At 43.2% G+C, this 22,500-nt stretch overlaps 1 protein-coding gene and 1 long non-coding RNA gene across 2 annotated transcripts in view; one reads left to right on the forward strand and one right to left on the reverse strand.

The window, feature by feature from the left end:
* LOC149437781 (unconventional myosin-X-like) overlaps positions 1–22,500 on the forward strand; it is a 241,135-nt gene that overhangs the window by 103,678 nt on the left and 114,957 nt on the right. Inside the window, exons 3-10 of the mRNA XM_089660637.1 lie at positions 199–357; positions 2,178–2,365; positions 4,995–5,120; positions 12,855–12,979; positions 16,122–16,135; positions 16,260–16,344; positions 18,802–18,905; positions 21,668–21,797. Of these exons, the coding sequence (XP_089516763.1) occupies positions 199–357; positions 2,178–2,365; positions 4,995–5,120; positions 12,855–12,979; positions 16,122–16,135; positions 16,260–16,344; positions 18,802–18,905; positions 21,668–21,797 (931 nt within the window). The remainder of the gene's footprint in view (positions 1–198; positions 358–2,177; positions 2,366–4,994; positions 5,121–12,854; positions 12,980–16,121; positions 16,136–16,259; positions 16,345–18,801; positions 18,906–21,667; positions 21,798–22,500) is intronic.
* Positions 1,824–11,160, reverse strand: LOC149437782 (uncharacterized). Its single transcript, XR_016308010.1, has 2 exons — positions 10,621–11,160; positions 1,824–2,327 (listed from the first exon to the last, which is right to left on the reverse strand). It is a non-coding gene; the product is annotated as an uncharacterized LOC149437782 (long non-coding RNA).

Consider the following 22,500-nt stretch of genomic DNA (forward strand, 5'->3'; position numbering starts at 1 on the left):
TTTGGTTGAGTATTTGGAGAACAACCAAATGAGACAAGGAGCGTGTACAAACAGAATATTGTATATATCTTCTATTCCAGGGATTGTGAACCCAGGACCCCAGTGCAGAAAACCAAAAGTGATAACAACTTAGTCAGCACAATGGGGATTTGAGTTTAAAGGAAATTTATGATATTTTTTTTTCTTTTTTTACACCAGGAGTTTATGTACCCCCGCAACTCGCTATCCCGCGACCTTGTCCTTTCTATGCACCAGAATAACCGGGAAGGGGTGGAAGACATGTCCTTGTTGTCTGACCTACATGAAGCTGCCATCATGTTAAATCTGCACCTTCGCTACCAGCAAGACAAAATCTACGTAAGTATTCAGCTGCTGTCCTCCAGTCATAAAAAATGGCAGTTTCTTGTAAGGTCACCAGTGGTCTGCCAAAGGACAGAACTGACAATTGTAGGTAGAATTTTTATTGATTAAATGAGATTGTTTCCTTTTGCTGTAATGACCTGAATGTGTACATCTAATGTTTCAACCTGCATAAGGTGGAGTTATACTTCTTTAGCTAATCAAGAAAAATGGCAGTTGGGCCTAATTTTGCTGCTGGGACACCACTTCCAGTTTCTTGTACAGAACATATAAATGAATCACTCATGGGGGAAACTGGATCAGAGAGCTACCCGCAGCTAAATATGAGCCCTACTGAGAATTTTCAATTGCCTTAAAATTTTAGTTAAAATTTGAAGATTTAATTGAAATTGCACAAGTTTAGATAAATGCATTAAAGTTGGAGAAGGTAAAATTTTGTAGTTTTTTAATTTTTAAATGGGCTGTAAATGACTCCCCCGGGTTATTGGAAGCTCCTTTTCAACTATTCTGGACCTGTCCTTGTGCTGAGAAAATGACCCATCATTAGTCTTAATAGTCATTATTTTTAAACTGAACTCTGCAGCCTTACCTTTTTATTTCCCACATTTGTAGCAAGTCCTGTACTGTGTTGAAATTGATTATCTCAATTCTCTGCAAACATGCATCTCCACAATACAACCTTTTAATGCTGCAGCAGCTTGACCCTGCCTTCCTTTCATGTCCTGGCATCTGCTGTCATCATCAATCCCTTCTCCTCCTGATCTGTATGGTTGTTGCTTGCCTTTTACAGAGATTAGTTTTCTCTGCAATCAATCATATTGCTCCTGAGCGTTCTACAAAAGAACACATCCTGAGCATCCCTTTAGACGTGCATTCTCACTCAGCTGATCAGAAGATTGCACCGCTAAAGTCTGCAGCACCCTGTGATCACTTCAGCAGAGCATGCACATCTAAAGGGATGCTGGGGATTTTTTGTTTTATAGAACAGGAAGACATTTCAAAGAAGATTCCAAGGCAGGGTGCTGTGAATTTTTTTTTTTTTTTTTTTACTGGAGCAGCAGATTGTGCGGCTAAAGTCTGCAGCATCCTGTGACCACTTCAGCAGAGCATGCACATCTAAAGGGATGCTGGGGATTTTTTGTTTTATAGAACAGGCAGACTTTTCAAAGAAGATTCCAAGGCAGGGTGCTGTGAATTTTTTTTTTTTTTTTTTTTACTGGAGCAGCAGATTGTGCGGCTAAAGTCTGCAGCATCCTGTGACCACTTCAGCAGAGCATGCTGGGGATTTTTTATTTAATAGAACAGGCAGACTTTTCAAAGAAGATTCCAAGGCAGGGTGCTGTGAATTTTTTTTACTGGAGTCTTTACTTAAACTTGCAACAAATTTCATCAGACAGACCCAGTGATGACATCACTGGGTCTCAAAAGAAGAATTAAAAACAAAATGATCCGATCGAAAAAAGTTAGTTTAATCTGTTTTATTTGGAATTTCCAAAATTGGGAACACAAAAAGTACAGAGTATAAAAACAAAATAATTGCAAAATAATAATATCACAAAAGAGGGTTACAAACGCATGGCAAAGGAGAATCCTTTCAGTGATGTGAAGAACAGTGTAATCAAATATCATTCGACTGTGAGCTGTATAGAATACAAAGCAAGTGACTATATGGATAACACAACAAGCAATATTTCATTGGACTGAAAAGGTTTCATTGTATAAGCTGGGGTGGGGAATGGGGGGGACAAGGGAATGTATTCTATTCCAACTCATAGTCAGTTTGTGCTCTCCGATCTAATATTTTTATTCTTTTGCAGACCAATATTGGCTCCATTCTGGCTTCGGTGAACCCCTACAAGCAGATTGCTGGGTTGTACGATGAAAGCGCCGTGGACATGTACAGTCGGCACCACTTTGGGGAGCTGCCACCCCACATCTTTGCCATTGCCAACGAGTGTTATCGCTGCCTGTGGAAGAGACATGACAGTCAATGCGTGCTCATCAGGTACATGCAAATGTTCACACCTCTCATTGTTTTGTTTATTTTACAAAGTATTTGAAAGGATACTTAACCATATTTACTCAAGAAATAAGCAAACATTATAAATGGTCAACTAATCCTTTTCACTTTTAATATGGCATCAGATTAAAATTGAACCAGCAAACACAAATGCTCCTGCGCTTGGGGATGGACTCGATGCTACAACCACATTAAGAATGTCCTGGAACATGCACACCTTGCTGCCCCCAATAGACCGGGGGAATCCAAATATACTGAACGAGGAAAGAACAAACTGAGGGTGCACAGGCCTAGTGCATTACCATAAAAAATGTTTAATAAGAAATAAAATAGGTGTTGTACTCACAAATGACAATAAAGTCAAGGCACATCCTAAAAGAACAGCTGGGTCAACACCGCGCTGAGTAACAGTCCGTAATGGGGAATGTAGACATCCAATAGGCGACGCGTTTCGAGGACTTGCCTCTTCCTCAGAGCCCCAACACCACGCTGAGTAACAGTCCGTAATGGGGAATGTAGACATCCGATAGGCTGACACGTTTCGAGGACTTGCCTCTTCCTCAGAGCCCCAACACCGCGCTGAGTAACAGTCCGTAATGGGGAATGTAGACATCCGATAGGCTGACGCGTTTCGAGGACTTGCCTCTTCCTCGGAGCCCCAACACCGCGCTAAGTAACAGTCCGTAATGGAGAATGTAGACATCCGATAGGCTGACGCGTTTCGAGGACTTGCCTCTTCCTCAGAGCCCCAACACCTCGCTGAGTAACAGTCCGTAATGGAGAATGTAGACATCCGATAGGCTGACACGTTTCGAGGACTTGCCTCTTCCTCAGGGACTCTGAGGAAGAGGCAAGTCCTCGAAACGCATCAGACTATTGGATGTCTACATTCCTCATTATGGACTGTTACTCAGCGAGGTGTTGACCCAGCTGTTCTTTTATGATGTGCCTTGACTTTATTGTCATTTGTGAGTACAACACCTATTTTATTTCTTATTAAACATCAGATTAAAATTGCCCCATCCATTTCAGTTCAATATTTCATTAACTGGTCATGAAGGTGCAAAATTCTGCCCAACTTTAACTTCACAATTGATTGAATACTGGTGGTCTACCAAATGTATGAGTGGCAGGTTGGTTCATTTCTGACGATTTCTTGCAATTTTCAGTGGATCAGAAGTGGTTGAAATTGACAAAATCAAAAAAAAGTGTCACATATATATCCACATTAGGAAAGTGTTAAATTGGACCTTCAGTCCTCTGTTCGTTTGCTCCCCCACCCTCCGGGCTCACCATTATGGCACCTTCCCAGATGTGCCAAAGGGCTTGACCAGCCAGCAGGTCATGGCAGAGCCCTTTGGCACATCTGTGCATGCTCATGTTTGGGAAGTTTTGAACTTCTATGCTACCCATCTTTGTACATGCTCAGGGAAACCACATGCATGTGCATATGTCTGGAGTCACTTGTGCATGCGTAGATGGTGCCGCAGGGCTGCTGGGAAATGAAGCTCTGCTCACGTGTAGAGTCCAGGAGAGGGTCGGGGGGCTGTTCCGGGATGTCATTCTTACCTAGCAAGAAATGCGGAAGTGCATTCGCAGCCCAACAGATGTATTTTTTTTATATATATATATATATTTAGTATGTGTGTCGATTTTTAATTTTTTCAGGTGTTTTTTTTTTTTTTTTTTTAAATCCAATTTAAAGAGAGCAAGTGGAGAGTGGGCAAGGCATGAGGTTTAACATGAATGTCCACTTAAATGAATAGAATGTCATTTAATTAAAGGATCTTTTTTTAAGTCCGCAAACGTGCAAACTACAACGAAAAAACCCGTAAGTGAATCACAAAAAAAGTGCAAGTGCAAAACACCACACGGTCATTTAATTAAAGGATGACTAAAGCACACTTTTTTTTATTTTTGGATGGAGTGGAGAGAGGCTGGAATCCCTGTCAGGATTTTATTGATGTCTGCGTCCCTGTTACAGAGACTTGCCCTCTCTTATTTGTCCTGGTTACCATTATCACCGAAAGTAAAAGAAAATCCCAAATTTGGGTTGACCCCAGGACAGGAGTAGAGAAATCAGTTTCTGGTGACAACCAGGAATTCCTTCACTTTAGAGGGATTTTCTTCTCACTTCCTGCTTTAGCTATGGAACAGGAAGTGAGGGGAAATCTCCCTAATGGGACACAGATGGCAAAAATAAACTTTACAGCGGTTATGCTCCTATCCAAAATGGAAAAAAAAGTTCTACTTTAGGTTTTGGCAAATGATATTGAAGAAGATGCACTGGGTTTTATTTTATTGATGCAAATTAGAAGAGGCTTTCTCCTTAGTTTGAATAGATTTCCATTGACTTCCTGTTGTGTCCCCAGGACAGGAAGTGAAAAAAAAAATCTCCCCAATGGGATAAAACATTTGACGGGTTGAATCCTTCCCAAATTTTTCAAACCGTAAAAGTTGTAGCAATAGATATACACTACGTTTAGTGCCCAAGTTTTGCACTGAACTGTTCCCACTTACCAGCCCATGTCCTGCAGTTGCTGGGTGGACTGAGATCAAGCACCAATATGTACTGTAGCTCTGGTCGGTAAACTCTTGAATTGTCTTGTTGCAGTGGAGAGAGCGGGGCTGGCAAAACGGAGAGCACGAAGCTGCTGATGAAATTCCTGTCCTCCATGAGCCAGAACTGCGCGGGAGGCGGAAATCAGACAACCGTGGAAAAAGCCATCATGGAAAGCAGGTCAGATATACCCAGCAGCAAGCTCTTATTTTTATTTTTTTTTAATTTTCAGTCTTGTAATTGGTGTCTAAAAGGATCAAAGAAAGATAGTCAAGTGTCTTGATCATATTTCTTTGATTACCTTATTGTAATCATTTCCATGCTATGAAAATTGAAAGAACGGCTTTTTAATATGTTTCTTTCCCTTTTAAAGGGACGAGGTGAGACGCAGAATGACTGGCACTTGATCTGGCCAATTATGGCTAGAGGAAGCTACTAGGATTGAGCTTCAAGATCTCACAGTATCTCTGACGAGTTATTCTTGTTACATTGGTTGATGGGATGGTTTCTTAATGACTTAAAGTCTAACTCCAGATTTTGTGTTACTTTTAAATCGGCGGTCTTCAAACTGCAGTCTTGGAACCGAAACCAGTCCTTTGGTCGACTTTATTCGGTTCTTGGGACACTATTCCTCCCACTGATATGAGACACTATTACTCCCAGTGACACCAACAATGGAGCAGAATTCCTGCCACTGGCACCAACGATTATTGGCACTATTATTCCCCTCATTACCAAAGACTGGATGCTATTCCTCCCCCAATACCATAGATGGTGCACAGTTTACTCCCAACTGGGCACAATGGGATGAATTTACTAAAGGCAAATAGATTGTTTAGTTTGCAAGTGCAGTTGTGCTCATTTTCCCGGAGCTTAGTGAATGTGATAAACCTCTGTTGATTTCCATCATCCAATTATGTGCAAGCAAAAAAAAATACATTCCTCAAAAAAGTGCAAGTAACACTTTGAAAACACATCAGATCTCAATGGGGAAAGATCTCCTGCTGGATCTCTATACTGATATGGACTGGGTAATGTGTTAGGAACGTAAGGGTGCCCCATAGTTTGATGAAAATGATCAACCTACAAAGGACTGAATTCAGACACCCTGAAAATCAAAGTGAAAACATTATCCAGCAGGCTATTCCATTTTGCTGAGATTTAATTGCAGCAACTCAAAATGGTCCTCAGTAGTTTCTATGGCCCCCACGTGCTTGTATGCATGCCTGACCACGTCTGGGTAATGCTCCTAATGAGACGACGGATGGTGTCCTGGGGGATTTCCTCCTAGATCTGGACCAGGGCATCACTGAGCTTCTGGACAGTCTGAGGTGCAAACTGGTGGCGTTGGATGGACCGAAACATAATATCCCAGAGGTATTCTATTGGATTTGGGTCAGGCGAGCGTGGGGGCCATTCAATGGTATCAATTCCTTCATCCTCCAGGAACTGCCTGCATACTCTCGCCACATGAGGCTGGGCATTGTCACGCACCAGGAAGAATCCAGGACCCACTGCACCAGCATAGGATCTGACAATGGGTCCAAAGATTTCATCCCAATACCTAATGGCAGTCAGGCTGCCATTGTCTAGCCTGTAGAGGTCTGTGCGTCCCTCCATGGATATGCCTTCCCAGACCATCACTGACCCACCACCAAAACAGTCATGCTGAAAGATGTTAAAGGCAGCATAATGTTCTCTACGGTTTCTCCAGACCCTTTCACGTCTGTCACATGTGCTCAGGGTGAACCTGCTCCTATCTGTGAAAAGCACAGGGCGCCAGTGGCGGACCTGACAATTCCGGTGTTCAATGGCAAATGCTGATCGAGCTCTATGGTGCCGGGCAGTGATTCTGATTTTATGGACAGAGACATTCACACCAGTGGCCTGCTGGAGGGCATTTTGTAGGGCTCTGGCAGTGCTCATCCTGTTCCTCCTTGCACAAAGGAGCAGATACAGGTCCTGCTGATGGGTTAAGGACCTTCTATGGCCCTGTCCAGCTCTCCTAGAGTAACTGCCTGTCTCCTGGAATCTCCTCCATGCTCTTGAGACTGTGCTGGGAGACACAGCAAACCGTCTGGCAATGGCATGTATTGATGTGCCATCCTGGAGAAGTTGGACTGACTGTGCAGGGGTAGGGTCCAGGTATCGCCTCATGCTACCAGTAGTGACACTGACCCTAGCCAAATGCAAAACTAGTTAAAAACCGTCAGGAAAAGATGAGTAGGGAAAAAAATATCAGTGGCCTCCACATGTAAAACCATTCCTGTTGGGGGTCGTCTCATTGTTGCCCATCTAGTGCACCTGTTTCTAATTCCATTAACACCAAAGCAGCTGAAACTGATTAACAACCCCCTATGCTACTTAGCTGATCAGATAAATATCCCAGGAGTTTCATTGACTTGATGTTGTACTCTTATTAAAGTGTTCCTTTAATTTTTTTGAGCAGTGAATATTTTTTTCCTTGCACCTGATTGGGAATTCTTTACAAAGTGAAGCTTTACCACATTTACTAAAGAAAATTAGTGCAGTTGCAAAGTGCACAATCTATTTGCCTTTAGTAAATCCACCCTAATCTGTCTGCCGTAGGTGTGAGGGACTGTAAACCCTTCAGAGAGCATTTGACAGACAGTAAGGAGGCATTTTATTGTCTCTTCCCTGCCTGCTTTAACCTCGAACTCCGCACTACCACACTGCAACCGATTGCAGTGCACATGGCTGAGGGGTGCTTGCCAGACCGGCACTCCAATCAGACTGATGCCCAAGGTAAAGTACAGTATGCCCCTGTCCAATAGACTGGTCTCTGGATGAACAGTATGAAAGCTCAGCATCCCAAGCTGGGCGATCACTTAGTCTGTGGGCTGAAAACTGTCTGTCTTGTTCTATATAGTTTGGAAATTACCCTGGTGAGGGTAATTCTTTGCATTTGTTGCTGTGTCGTTGAATAGACATGAGCCAGGAGCCCTAGAAATGCACTTTTTGTGTGTGGAGTGAATCCTCGAGAAGGTCCCTATTGGATGATGATCCTTCCAAAATACATTTGTATATATTAAAAAAAATTAAGTCTGCCAGTCCTTAAGGTCCACTAATCAAGTCTATAGTATAGGCATGCTTTTACTAAGTAAAATGATGTTGCCTACTGAGAACTGAAGGTCAGTGTGGGGCCTTCGAGGTCACCCCTGGTTTACATAGTTAGTCTGGCTGAAAAAAGACAAAAGTCCATCCAGTTCCACCATAGATTGGTTTAGACCAATCAGACCATTAAAAACTGATCCCTGACTGACTTATCACATATAGACCTTGGTACAATCTTGGCTTTCAAAACAAGTGATCTGTACTGCCCCAAAGCTATTATTCCCATGTGGGTTTTTAATTTCCACGCAGGTTTGAATTTGCAGACTATTCTACAGAACATAGAATGTAAGCAACTCATCCACTCCCTCATCATATCACGACTCGATTACTGCAACTCCCTCCTCAGTGGCCTGCCTCACAACAGGCTATCCCCACTTCAGTCGATCCTGAATACGGCGGCCAGACTCACCCACCTTACCAACCGCTCCATTTCCGCCACCCCCCTCTGCCAATCCCTCCACTGGCTCCCAATTGCCCAACGGATCAAATTCAAAATGCTAACACTGATGTACAAAGCTGTCCACCACACTGCCCCAAACTACATCACTGACCTAATATCCAAATACCACCCAAAACGCACTCTCTGCTCCTCACAAGACCTCCTTCTCTCTAGTTCCCTGGTCTCCTCCTCCCATGCCCACCTCCAGGACTTCTCCAGGGCATCGCCCATCCTCTGGAACTCCTTACCCCAATCCATCAGACTATCACCTACTCTCCTCTCGGCGCACCCTGAAAACCCACCTCTTCAGGGAAGCCTACCCCGCCCTCTGCTAATTGCCGATCTCCTCCACTCTTCCTACCACTCCATCCCACACAGCTATCTCCTCCTGTACCACTATCCCCTCCCTCCTAGATTGTAAGCTCCAAGGAGCAGGGCCCTCAAACCCCTCGTGTATTGCATTGTATTGTTATTGTACTGTCTCATGTATTGTCTCCCATTGTAATGTACAGCGCTGAGCGAACTGTTGGCGCTTTATAAATACTGTATAATAATAATAATAAAAGTCAAGTTGCAGAAACTGGAGGGAAGTAGCAATATGAGGGAGGTAGTTTGCATGTCTCGGTGTATAGAATGTGAGTGGGCAGTTTGCATGTCTCCAATGTATACAATAGTGATTAGTGGATGGGAAGCAGAAGTTTAGCCTCGGTCTATAGGAAGAGGCATGTGCTTTTATGTCAAATAACTCTGCAATATTGTGTATATCATAACCTCTGTGTGTACACTATTTGTCTACTCTCTAGTTTTGTAATTGTTTTTCCTGACCTCAGAGAATTTCAACATAGAATTCCCTGGCAGTGAGTCCAGCATGCAATCATTGTACAAGGCTATCCATTATGTCGCTGGATATTACTTGGTGACATATGATGTGACATATATACAAACATTCTCAGCATGGGACATGACTCAGTATTTACACAGCTTCCACAGTGTATAGAATACAGGCCTGTTTGTATAAGCTTCTGATGACCTGGTTCTATGTCCAGACAGGAAATCATATACATGGTCTACAGTAGCCAAGGGCAATATGTAAAGCTCAGGAAATCATACCTGCCAATCACAATCTAGCTATAGAAAACTATACAAGCCAATCACAATCTAGTAAAAGAAAACCACGGCAGCCAATTACAGTCCTAGCAAAAGAAAATCACGGCAGCCAATCACAATCCTAGCAAAGGAAAACCACGGCGGACCATCCCAATCCTAGCAAAAGAAAACCACGGCAGCCAATCACAATCTAGCAAAAGAAAACCACGGCAGCCAATCACAATCTAGCAAAGGAAAACTGTGGCAGCCAATCACAATCTAGCAAAAGAAAACCACGGCAGCCAATCACAATCTAGCAAACGAAAACCATGGCAGCCAATCACAATCTAGCAAAAGTAAACCATCCCAGCCAATTAAAATTTAGCTATCAAAATCCATACCAGCAGGTCACAATCTAGCTGCAGAAAACCATGCCAGCCAACCACAATCTTGCTGTAGAAAGCCATACCAGACAATCACAATCTTGCAATAGAAAACCATATCAGCCAATCACAATCTGGCAATAGAAATCCATACCAGCCAATCACAATCCAGCAATAGATAATCATACTAACCAACCACAATCTGGCTATAGAACACCATACTAGCCAATCAAAATTCAGCTATAGAAAACCATACCAGCCAGTCACAATCTAGCTGAAAAGAAACCATGCCAGCCAACCACAATTCAGCAATAGAAAACTTTGCCAGCCAATCATAATCTAGCGAAAGAAAATCTTGACAGCCACCCAATTACAATCTAGCATAAGAAAACCATGCTAGCCAATTACAATCTAGATATAGAAATCCGTACCAGCCAGTTACAATCTAGCTGCAGAAAACCATGCCAACCAACCACAATCTTGTTGTAGAAAGCCATACCAGCCAATCACGATCTTGCAATAGAAATCCGTACTAGCTAATCACAATACAGCTATAGAAAACCATACTAGTCAATCAAAATCTAGCTATAGAAATCTATACCAGCCAATCGCAATCTCTCTATAAAGAAAAACATACCATCCACTACAAGAAGCTGATTAGAAACCCATAAGGCGACTTGACGTGTCCGCTGCAAAAGAAAAGAGGGAGGTGGTAGAGCCCTTCTAGTGACTCAAGTGACTCAAAATGTCGATCACCTCAAAAATGTTTATCGATATGATAAAGAAGTAAAGGACATGCAGTAACCATGCTGGTTAGAAACATGCAATCCTCTGTAAGCACAGGTGGAGAGTACACTGCCCCAACACAGGAGGTCGCTCTTGATGCCGTTGGGATCCCAATCCTGGATCCTCCGTGGGTTCTTAGGCGAGTGCTGAACTAGATGAGTTTGAAGAAGTCTGAATCCAGAACAACTGTTGTTCTGTCTCTCCAATCTAAGCATTGAAAGTGTGATCTCTGTAACTTCGTTATGATGAGATAGCGATAACTCCAATCTTAGTTGAATAACACAGGCAGTGACTCGATCTAGATGACACCTTGTAGATCTTGTGAAGTTTATTCCATAAACTGAGAGAATCTTACAACAATGAACATCTCATAGGTCAAAACATCATAATGTGATCTGCTTCATGACATGAGGCTTGAAACTGAAGTGCATTACTGGGAAAAAGGGTGGGGCTATCTATACAGCATGAACTAAACCAGGAAGGAAAGGGAGGAGCAGAGACAAAATACAAAGAACACTTATAGGCATGACAGTCATGTGAAACATGACAGCTGTGTACTGTCCCGGATACTTTTTTTCTTTTTCTTTTTTTTTTTTATCAGCCCTAATGTCCACATATTCAGGACAGGTTTTTGGGTGTACTCCTACTTTTGGGTGTGCATTATTATGTCTAAAATCCCTTTAAGCAAGTGGTCTAAAAATGCCTGTCAGTGGTCTGAGCAGCAGAGGTGCTCATTGTGTGGCTAAGGATTGATCCGAGTCATGTGGTTTATTTACCGTCAATTTACTTTATTTCACAAAAAAATGGATTTTGATGCTTCAGGGCTTTTTATTTAAAGAATAGTTGCAGGTACTCCTGCCTTACGAGTCACCCCTTGTCTCTGCCTCCAACCCACATGCAAGCACGACCCACCTCCCAGTACTCTCCCGTTTTAGAAAATACCGAACCAAATGGTGCTAATGTCCATGCAGCCAACAACAACATCCCCCAGCAACAACAGAACCCCTGCAACAAAATATGCCCCAGTAACAATAGATCCACCCCAGCAACAATAGACCCTTGCCAGAAAAAAATAATTTCGCAGCAGCCAGCATCAATAGACCCTTCCCTCACAGTAGATCCCTTCCAATAGCATAAGACCCCCCAGCAACAATAGATCCCCCTCGGCAACAATAGATCTTTCACCAGCAACAATAGACCCCCTGCAACAAAATATGTCTCCAGTAACAATAGATCAACCCTAGCAACAATAGATCTCTCAGCAGCCAACGTCAATCGACCCATCAAGAAACCAGCAACAATAAGACCCCTTCCTCACAGTAGATCCCTCCCAGAAACAATATATCCTCCCTCAGCAACAATAGATCTTCCACCAGCAACAATGGACCCCCTGCAACAAAATATGCCCCCAGTAACAATAGATCCACACTAGCAACAATAAATGTCTTAGCAGCCAACATCAATCGACCCTCAAGAAACCAGCAACAATTCCCCATGTAGATCTTCCCCTTCCCCATGTAGATCTCTCCCAGCAACATAAGACCCTTCCAGCAGCAATAGATCCCCTACAGGCCAGCAATAATAGACCCTCCAACACATCACACCACCCCTTGCCGTTACATATATTCAGTGCCCCCCAATCTTTCTGCTGAAAAAAGCCCTGCATTTATTTATTTATTACAAGTACTTATATAGCGCCATCAATTTATTCAGTGCTTTACATATATATTGTACATTCACGTCAGTCCCTAACCCTCAAGGGGCGTACGGTTTAAATGGTAATTTCCTCAGTTCAGGGTGATACGCGGTTGTTTTGCCTTCACTAGTTTGCTTGGTCTTGGAGTGAGTAAAGGGGAGCCTCTCCACTGTACTCACTTTACGACCTTTGAATAGATTTTTTTTAGACCATCATTTGGTGTCACTTTAAATGGGATAAATGCTTAGGTTAGGGCAGAGTTAATTTATACTGATTTTTTTTTTTATTTTACTTGTGGGCTCATGTGGACTGTGTTTCCTCCGTGTTCTTTGTTTCCTCTGTCTAAACTGCAGTGTTATCAATTTATTTATTTTTTGGCCCTTTCACAGCCCAATCCTCGAAGCTTTCGGCAATGCCAAGACGGTTTATAACAACAACTCCAGCCGTTTTGGGAAGTTCATCCAACTTCACTTCTCCCAGCAAGGACACATCCAGGGTGGCCGCGTGGTGGACTGTATCCTTCTCTGGGTGACAGCGTGGTATTGGCTGTCGTGCTGGGCCAGGTCTCAGCGCTTCTCACAGTTTTGTTGGCGGTGATCAGATGAGCCTTTTATTATTCCTGTTGCATTTTGGCAATTCTATAACTGCAACTGCAGATCAAACATACTTTTTATTTTATTTTTAATTATTTCCTACGCCATAAAACTACAAACACAAACATAAAAATATGTTTTGCCTTGGACTATGTATGCAGTATATACAGAAGGTTATTAGCTAGATATTATTTTTCCATTATATTAGATACATAGTATTAAACACAAAAAAATGTTTTCTTTATATCCTCCACTTAAAACTTTGACGAAGTGGAGAAGGGTTCAAATGTGTCTAATCCAAAAAAAACAAAAATGTAATACATTTACAGCTTGCTGGTTCTTAGATGTGGTGGCTGCATTCATTTTATTTTTTATCCAGCTTTACTGCTACAGGGCTGCTGCTGTGTGCAGAATCGTGTGTGTGTGTGTGTGTGTGTGTGTGTGTATGTATGTATGTATATATGTGTATATATATCTATGTGTGTGTGTGTGTGTATATATATATATATCTATGTGTGTGTGTATATATATGTATATATATATATATATATATACACAGTCAGGTCCATAAATATTGGGACATCGACACAATTCTAACATTTTTGGCCCTATATACCACCACAATGGATTTGAAATGAAACGAACAAGATGTGCTTTAACTGCAGACTGTCAGCTTTAATTTGAGGGTATTTACATCCAAATCAGGTGAACGGTGTAGGAATTACAACAGTTTGCATATGTGCCTCCCACTTATTAAGGAACCAAAAGTAATGGGACAGAATAATAATCATAAATCAAACTTTCACTTTTTAATACTTGGTTGCAAATCCTTTGCAGTCAATTACAGCCTGAAGTCTGGAACGCATAGACATCACCAGACGCTGGGTTTCATCCCTGGTGATGCTCTGCCAGGCCTCTACTGCAACTGTCTTCAGTTCCTGCTTGTTCTTGGGGCATTTTCCCTTCAGTTTTGTCTTCAGCAAGTGAAATGCATGCTCAATCGGATTCAGGTCAGGTGATTGACTTGGCCATTGCAGAACATTCCACTTCTTTCCCTTAAAAAACTCTTTGGTTGCTTTTGCAGTATGCTTTGGGTCATTGTCCATCTGCACTGTGAAGCGGCGTCCAATGAGTTGTGAAGCATTTGGCTGAATATGAGCAGATAATATTGCCCGAAACACTTCAGAATTCATCCTGCTGCTTTTGTCAGCAGTCACATCATCAATAAATACAAGAGAACCAGTTCCATTGGCAGCCATACATGCCCATGCCATGACACTACCACCACCATGCTTCACTGATGAGGTGGTAAGCTTAGGATCATGAGCAGTTCCTTTCCTTCTCCATACTCTCTCTTCCCATCACTCTGGTACAAGTTGATCTTGGTCTCATCTGTCCATAGGATGTTGTTCCAGAACTTTGAAGGCTTTTTTAGATGTTGTTTGGCAAACTCTAATCTGGCCTTCCTGTTTTTCAGGCTCACCAATGGTTTACATCTTGTGGTGAACCCTCTGTATTCACTCTGGTGAAGTCTTCTCTTGATTATTGACTTTGACACACATACACCTACCTCCTGGAGAGTGTTCTTGATCTGGCCAACTGTTGTGAAGGTTGTTTTCTTCACCAGGGAAAGAATTCTTCGGTCTTCCACCACAGTTGTTTTCGGTGGTCTTCCGGGTCTTTTGGTGTTGCTGAGCTCACTGGTGCGTTCCTTCTTTTTAAGAATGTTCCAAACAGTTGTTTTGGCCACGCCTAATGTTTTTGCTATCTCTCTGATGGGTTTGTTTTGTTTTTTCAGCCTAATGATGGCTTGCTTCACTGATAGTGACAGCTCTTTGGATCTCATCTTGAGAGTTGACAGCAACAGATTCCAAATGCAAATAGCACACTTGAAATGAACTCTGGACCTTTTATCTGCTCATTGTAATTGGGATAATGAGGGAATAACACACACCTGGCCATGGAACAGCTGAGAAGCCAATTGTCCCATTACTTTTGGTCCCTTAATAAGTGGGAGGCACATATGCAAACTGTTGTAATTCCTACACCGTTCACCTGATTTGAATGTAAATACCCTCAAATTAAAGCTGACAGTCTGCAGTTAAAGCACATCTTGTTCGTTTCATTTCAAATCCATTGTGGTGGTGTATAGAGCCAAAAATGTTAGAATTGTGTCGATGTCCCAATATTTATGGACCTGACTGTATGTGTGTATGTGTATATATATATATATATTATATATCTGGGCATGTTGGACTGAGCAGCCTGGGGACCCTTTCCTCAGAGCCCAGTGGCAGAACACCAGGGCCTGGTCACAAGAGCGACCTTTTCGACCCTGATAGTTCCGCCACTAGTGTCAGTAGGTTTTTATTACATTTTTTTTTTACAACTTTATATTTTTTTTTATTTTGTTTTGTAGGAGAAAAGGAAGGAGGGGGGAGAAGGAAGGAAGGAGGGGGGGAAAGGAAGGAAGGAGGGGGGAAAAGGAAGGAAGGAGGGGGGAAAAGGAAGGAAGGAAGGAGGGGGGAAAAGGAAGGAAGGAAGGAGGGGGGAAAAGGAAGGAAGGAAGGAGGGGGGAAAAGAAAAAAGCATACATAAATCAATACATAATTCTTTTTAAATATTTCTATAGCAATTTTTTTTCCCTAGGGACTCAAAATATTTTATCTGCTGTTGGGGACAGATGGTGAAATGGCCATCTTGGGTGTGCTCAGTAGAATATCATACTAGGGCCAGTTTTAGACAGGACCCAGTTAACCTATCGGCATGTTTTTGGAGTGGGGGGGATGGAGTACCCGGAGGAAACCCACATGAGCACAGCAAAAATATGCAAGCTCCATGCAGATAGTGTTCTAGCCGGAACTCAAACTGTGGACCCCATTGCTGCAAGGTAGAGGTGCCAACCACTGAGCCACTTTGCTGCCCACAGTGTAATTTACCCTGAATGTCTCTCCATTTTTTTTTATGTCTTATCAAGCCCATGCAGATAAAGGTAAGAGGTATAATTTTTTTAGGGGAGCAATGTTAAGATTTCACTTTTTTCCTTAATGGATGGGCAACCAGATTTGTTGGAAAAGGTAAGTTTGGTGGTTTCTCCATATATCATATGTGTCTGTTGGAGTCCTTTCCTTGTTCTTTGGAGTTTCCTGGCCCTTCTAGAGATCTAACCATGCCAGATCTCCGTCTTATTTCACTCCATAGACAAGAGTAACGCGGCAAAGTCCTGGAGAGCGAAACTATCATATATTCTACGCTCTGCTCGCCGGTGCAAATAAGGACGAGCAAGGTGAGTAATCCAAGTTTTATATATAATTGAAGTACATACAAAGACAACTCCATGCTGTGAAAACATCTAGTAGCAGAATTTAATTTTTTACATTCATATGACTGGTAGTACAGTTCAGATAGGTCCAGACATATCTGTAAGCGGACGTGGGAGCAGGTACCTACTGAAACTAGGTACCCCCCCCAAAAAAAAGGTAACTTACAAAAGTGTTAGAGGATGGGGGGGGGTGTTAAAGCAGAGTTCCACTTAAACTTCACTAAAACAGCTTTAAAGTAGGAGAAAAGAGAATAATGCTCAATACAAGCTCATGAATTAATCAGAGTATTCCATCATTAATTATTGTTAGGGCCAGTTCAAAGCACAATTTCTGTGTTCTGGATGCATTTTTGTATGTGCGTTTGAGGCATTCTGGTTCTTTTTTTATGCATGTTGCTGCATTCCATACAGAAGAAAAATGTGGCAGGTTCTACCTTTCTTGACTTCACTGGAATGCCCTTCTCTGGTGTGAACGAAGGCCATTGTTGGCAGGGGCGGACTGACAAATCATGGGGCCCCTTGGCAATAAGGGATCATGGGGCCCCTATGTCCTTGCTCACACTCAAACCACACCCAAAAAAGCTTATGAAAGGTACCAGGGCATCTCATGGGGCCCCCTACTGACCCCGGGCCCTCGGCTAGTGCCCGAGTTCCCAAATGGTGAGTCCGCCCCTGGTCATTGGATTACATGGAAAACACTGCATGAGTTTTTTTTTATGTAGATTAAATACATGCTGGACTGCATCTGGTGTGAACCAGCCCTAACTGTGATGACTGACTTTTGAAGACTGACATTTTCCCCTTATCTAGCTTTATGTAACTTGTCATACTGACACCTTGAATGGATTGGCCAGCGGTTAGAGGTCACCTGAAGTCTGACAGGTGCAGCCTGACCAGCTGAAACCAACAGCTGAATCCTATTATAAAGGCTGCAAAGGATATTTTCTAAATCTTACCCATTTAACCCTTTTTTAAATCTAGGACTTCTCTTGAACCCCAGTAGGGTGGGGGGGGGGGGAGCTTCTGAACCCCCCCCCCCCCAAAACTCAACACAATGTCTTATTGATTTTTTTTTTTATTGCTAAATAAACATACTTGGACTTCCAACTAATGGTGCAATGCTTTTTCTCACATACTGTATATCCCATGACTTGCAACCTAACATTACACCCGCACACTTAGAAGATGAAAGTAGACAGAGGCTGTCAGACTTCAGGTGACATCTGACCCCCTGTTTGAAACCACAGGTTCTTTTTAAAGCTGAATTTATTTTTTTGCTTCGGTACATTGGTCCAGCTTAGACTGTACATACTACATACCTGTGGGATCCTGTAGAAGCAGTCGATGACTGTAGTAGCTGCCACTACTACAGTGACCTTTGTAGGTGTCACGTACCTGGATAGTGAGCCTGATGTGAAGAGGCAGGCTTCCCGTACAACTCCGGCTCAAGGACCGCTGATGGTGAGACAGCGGTCAGAGGGGCACGGTGGGGTATGAGTGCCTGGGATCAGTCTGGTAATAGCAGGTGAGCTGATGAATTGTAGGCAGGGAGCAGGATTCTGATGCAGCCTTGCAGGATGGATGGATACTCGAGCACAGCGTGCTGAGGATGCAGGGACAGACGAGCCGGGTTCGGTATCAGTCAGGCAGATCAGGCTTACAGCGGCAGGAGGAAGAATAGTCAGGTCACAGGGCAGGGCAGCAACGGAAGATCAATCAGACAGGAGAGGAGACAGAAGAATAATCCAAGGCAAGCCAGAGGTCAGGGCAGGAAGCAATCAAGCGGAGATCAGGAACATGCTGGTTCGGTATCAGGAGACAATCACAGGAATCAGGGAACACGAGCAGGGAAAAGACCATATGGCAATGGGACAACTGCTGCAGCCAGTTTAAATAGACCTTTTGCGCCAGCATTAGTGACAGGCGTGTGCCCGTGTGTGTGCGCCAGTGTCCAGGTACCCGCACAACTGTTTGGCTCGTAAGGGCTCTGCGTGTGCGCATATTATTTGTGCGCCGCGGAACTTCACTTGCACTATGGGCAGGCCCAGGGGCGGACTGAGCAAGGACAATAGGGGATCATGGGGCCCCTGTGTCCTTGCCCAAACTCAAAAAAAGCCTATGAAAAAGGTACCAGAGGCATCTCATGGGACCCCCTACTGACCCCGGGCCCTCGGGCAGTGCCCGAGTTTACAAATGTTCAGTCCTCCCCTGGGCAGGCCTTCCCTTAACAGTAGGTTACTACAGTGATTCTCCCCTTCCACAAGGCTTAGCCAGATATGAAATATGTGTACCTATATTGGTCCTAGCTGGAACAATGGAACTAAGCAAAAGGAAGAAAATACCTGGAATTAGGCTTTAAATGTGATTTAGCCACGTAAAAATAAGTTTCAGCCACAACTGTTATTTTGTTGATTTTTGCAGAAGCTCTCTCGCTCTCGGATCCTCACTCTTATCAGTATCTCTCCAACTCCGGCTGTGTGACAGCAGAAGGCCTTAACGATAAAGAAATGTACGAGAACGTTGTGGTGAGTCTATCTGATTTTCTGACCATATCAACTTCCTGCAAACATTTTGGATTTTTTTAAAACATAGAAAATTACATACAGCCTTAGAAAAATCTGGTCCATCTGAAAAAGTCTACATGTTTTATTCTATGTCAATTAAAGATGAATCCCAGGTATGGCAATTTATACATTGTTGGTCTGGTGTAAATTTGCATGTACCCTTTTTGTTTCTCAGAATGGGTGCAAGAACTCCCCCCTTGTCCCCACCCCTCACCCACCTTTAGACCACCGTTGCTTGTTTCCACCCCCTTACCCACCTCCCAGTACCTCCCCTTATAGAAAATCTAGAAGCAAGTATCATTTTTGTGGCTCTAACTAATTTGTATGGAATTTTGTTAGCAGTAAAATAGAACCCTGCAGCCAGTAACAATAGATCTTTCGCCAGCAACATTAGATCCCACTGCAACTTTGGACCCCCCTGCAATAGTGGACTCCCCCACAACAAAATAACACCCTAACAGCAATAGATCCACCCCAATGATAATAGACCCCCAGCAACAACAACAGATCTCCCAGCAAGCAGCATCAATAGACCCTCCAGCAGCCAGCATCAATAGACTTCTCCCTCAACAGGAGATCCCTCCTAACAACAACTGATTTACCCCCCCCCCCAAGCAACATAAGACCCCTTTCAGTAACAATTGAACCCCCAACAGTAACAATATACCTCCACAGCACAAATAGATCTCCCGCTGGCATCAATAGACCCTCCAGCACATCCCAGAATCACTTTCCATTAACATACATTCAGTGTTGAGGTGCCGAAACTGCGTTCCTCGGCATTCCAGATGAAAAAAAGCCATGCATGTACCATACCTGTGGGATCCTCCTGGAAACTGGAAATCACTGCAGTACACACCACTACTCCAGTAACCTCGACTGGCTTCTGTGTCCCAGGTAACATCACTGCTCTGTCTCTCCATGCCATCCAACCAGAGAATGCTTTGCAATCAGTGACAATTCTCTGAACGGTGCCCATGCCGAGTGTTCAACCTCCTGTGTTGAGAATGCAGCAGGGCAGCCACTTGGCATGGGACTCGAAAGCTACTGGAGATGACTGGAACAGTTGTGTCTGTATAGTGATTTTCAGCTTCTGGAGGGATCCCACAGGTAGGGTATATACTGTATATAGTGCCTTGAAAAACCTAACCCTGCTTTAAACATCTCCACAACTTTCTCCCTGACCTGTCTGGTGTGTTTCTTGACCTTCATGATGCTGTTTGTTCACTAATGTTCTCTAACAAACCTCTGAGGGCTTCACAGAACAGCTGTATTTATACTGAGATTAAATTACACACAGTTGGACTTGCAATTGGTTCCACTAGATTTTAGTTAGGGGTAACAGAGTATAGAGGGCTGAATACAAATGCATGCCACACTTTTCAGATAATTTGTAAAAAAAAAAAGTGAAAACCATTTATCCTTTTCCTTCCACTTCACAATTATGTGCCACTTTGTGTTGGTCTATCACATAAAATCCCAATAAAATACATTTACGTTTTTGGTTGTAACACGACAAAATGTGGAACATTTTTCAAGGGGTATGAATACTTTTTCAAGGCACTGTACATTGCTCCATGCTGGTTCAATGTAACTATGCGAAAATTGCCATACCGGGAATTCCACTTTAAGACTGGATCATTTACAGATTTCATTTTTGCTGCCTTATGGTTGAACTAGAACAATCATCTGTTCGACACTATAGCTGAACTGGACTTTGGACCAAGCAGGAGTTGCTTTCTGGCTGTTCCATGACTATGGCCGTAGCAGCCATTTTATTAAATAACAAGATTACAACTTTGTTACCAAAATACATTTTTCTTTAGTTAACTCTCTGAACAGTAATCACATAATGTTATTACAGAAACTGACCTCATTAAAGTCTAGGGTCTTAGAAGGCAACTTGTATATCGACCAACCAGCTGTATCTACCACCAAAATAGACTTCAAGGCCCCCATCCGCAAATACACCAACTCGGGGACAATTTACTATAAGATACCCTTAATACAGCCAACTGACTCTTACTGCCATACATTTTCTAGGGTAGGTGCACCCAAGCCTGTGATGGGCCCAACCCATAATTCTCCAAAATTTAAACATTCGCTGCCTTCCAAGACCCTGAGACCCCTGCCAAAAACTGCAATGACACAACCTGGAGAAAACATACTGCTATAAATTTACAAGGGTAGGTGAACACTAGACTGTGATGGGCCCAACCCATCATTCTCCAAAATTTAAACAGTCGCTGCCTTCCAAGACCCCTACCAAAAATCTGCTATGACACAACCCGGAGAAAACAGGCGATCCCCCCAAAACACCCAGGGAAGGAGGGAGAAGCTTGTTCTATGCTGTGCCAGCTCCGACTGACTCTGAGCAACTTGGCAATGCACCGCCCTGCTTGCTCCACCCGAACCCACCCAGTCTCTCTCGGTCACACCTGAGCTTCCTCCAATCAACGAAGGCACTTTCCCCCCTTAACCCAAAACTACTTTATTAACCCTGCATTACTATAGCCTGTCCTGCAAACATAGTCATGTCAGGCCCTTCCACCCATGCTGCCATCTAGCTCCAGGATTTATTCTGGAAAAGAATAGAGAAGAGAAAATGTACAAGATGATTATTGATGTGCACGGCATGACGGCCTAATCGGGGTTTAGTATCTCTGTGTCTGCGTGATGACCTCACTGTCCATGTCCTCTGATATTGCCTTTTCTCCTGTCAGACCGCCATGCAGGTGATGGATTTCACTGATGAAGAGATCAGGGAGGTGTGGAAGCTCTTGTCTGGGACTCTGCAGCTCGGGAATCTTGAGTTCATGACGGCCGGAGGAGCCCAGATTACAACCAAAGCCGGTAAATGCATCTGTCAGATGACATAGATAGAACAATATATAGCAAAATCTGTCTATTATGTTATCCTTCATAGATAGATATCTTGTCTGGATCTGTCTGTCAGTGCATATCTCAATTTATGTTATAGATAGTGTAACGGGTTTAGCTCGGCAGTGGGTGTGTGTGACCCCCTGGATGGGTGCACAACACACAGACAAGCACAGCACAACAACAGTGGAGGTGAAAAAACAAAAAGGTGCAGTTTATTTACAATATGTACAGAAAATGTCAAACCAAAAAGAAACATCAAATTAAATCCTAGCCAACTTGGCTACTTACTGTACCAACAGCTTTCCCTAGCTACCCACTAGGTACAGCCTGATGTTATACCTAGTTGCTAGTGGTTGGAGGCTAGCCACACAGGCTTTTGTCTCCCTGCACACATATAAGATGTCAGCTCAGGCACAGATCTGGTTCCAGGTTGGAGCAACTCCCTAAGCAAGCTGGGAAGTTTTATACCAGCCTTAATGAGCCCACTACCTTCAGCTGGGCTCATTACCTCAGCACTTCCCTCTAGTGGAACAAATCACCATAAAGCCTGAACCTCAGACAAATGTATCGTCCATCCAGGACGCAACCAGGTGATTTCACCTGCCTACTGTCACAATAGATATATATGTGTAATTTATCTGCAACATATCTGGTGGTCTGTAATCTCTATCTA

This window comes from Staurois parvus, unplaced genomic scaffold, assembly GCF_062004578.1.
Source record: "Staurois parvus isolate SC_StPar_1 unplaced genomic scaffold, SC_StPar_1.0 ptg001255l, whole genome shotgun sequence".
NCBI classification, from domain to species: Eukaryota; Metazoa; Chordata; class Amphibia; order Anura; family Ranidae; genus Staurois; species Staurois parvus.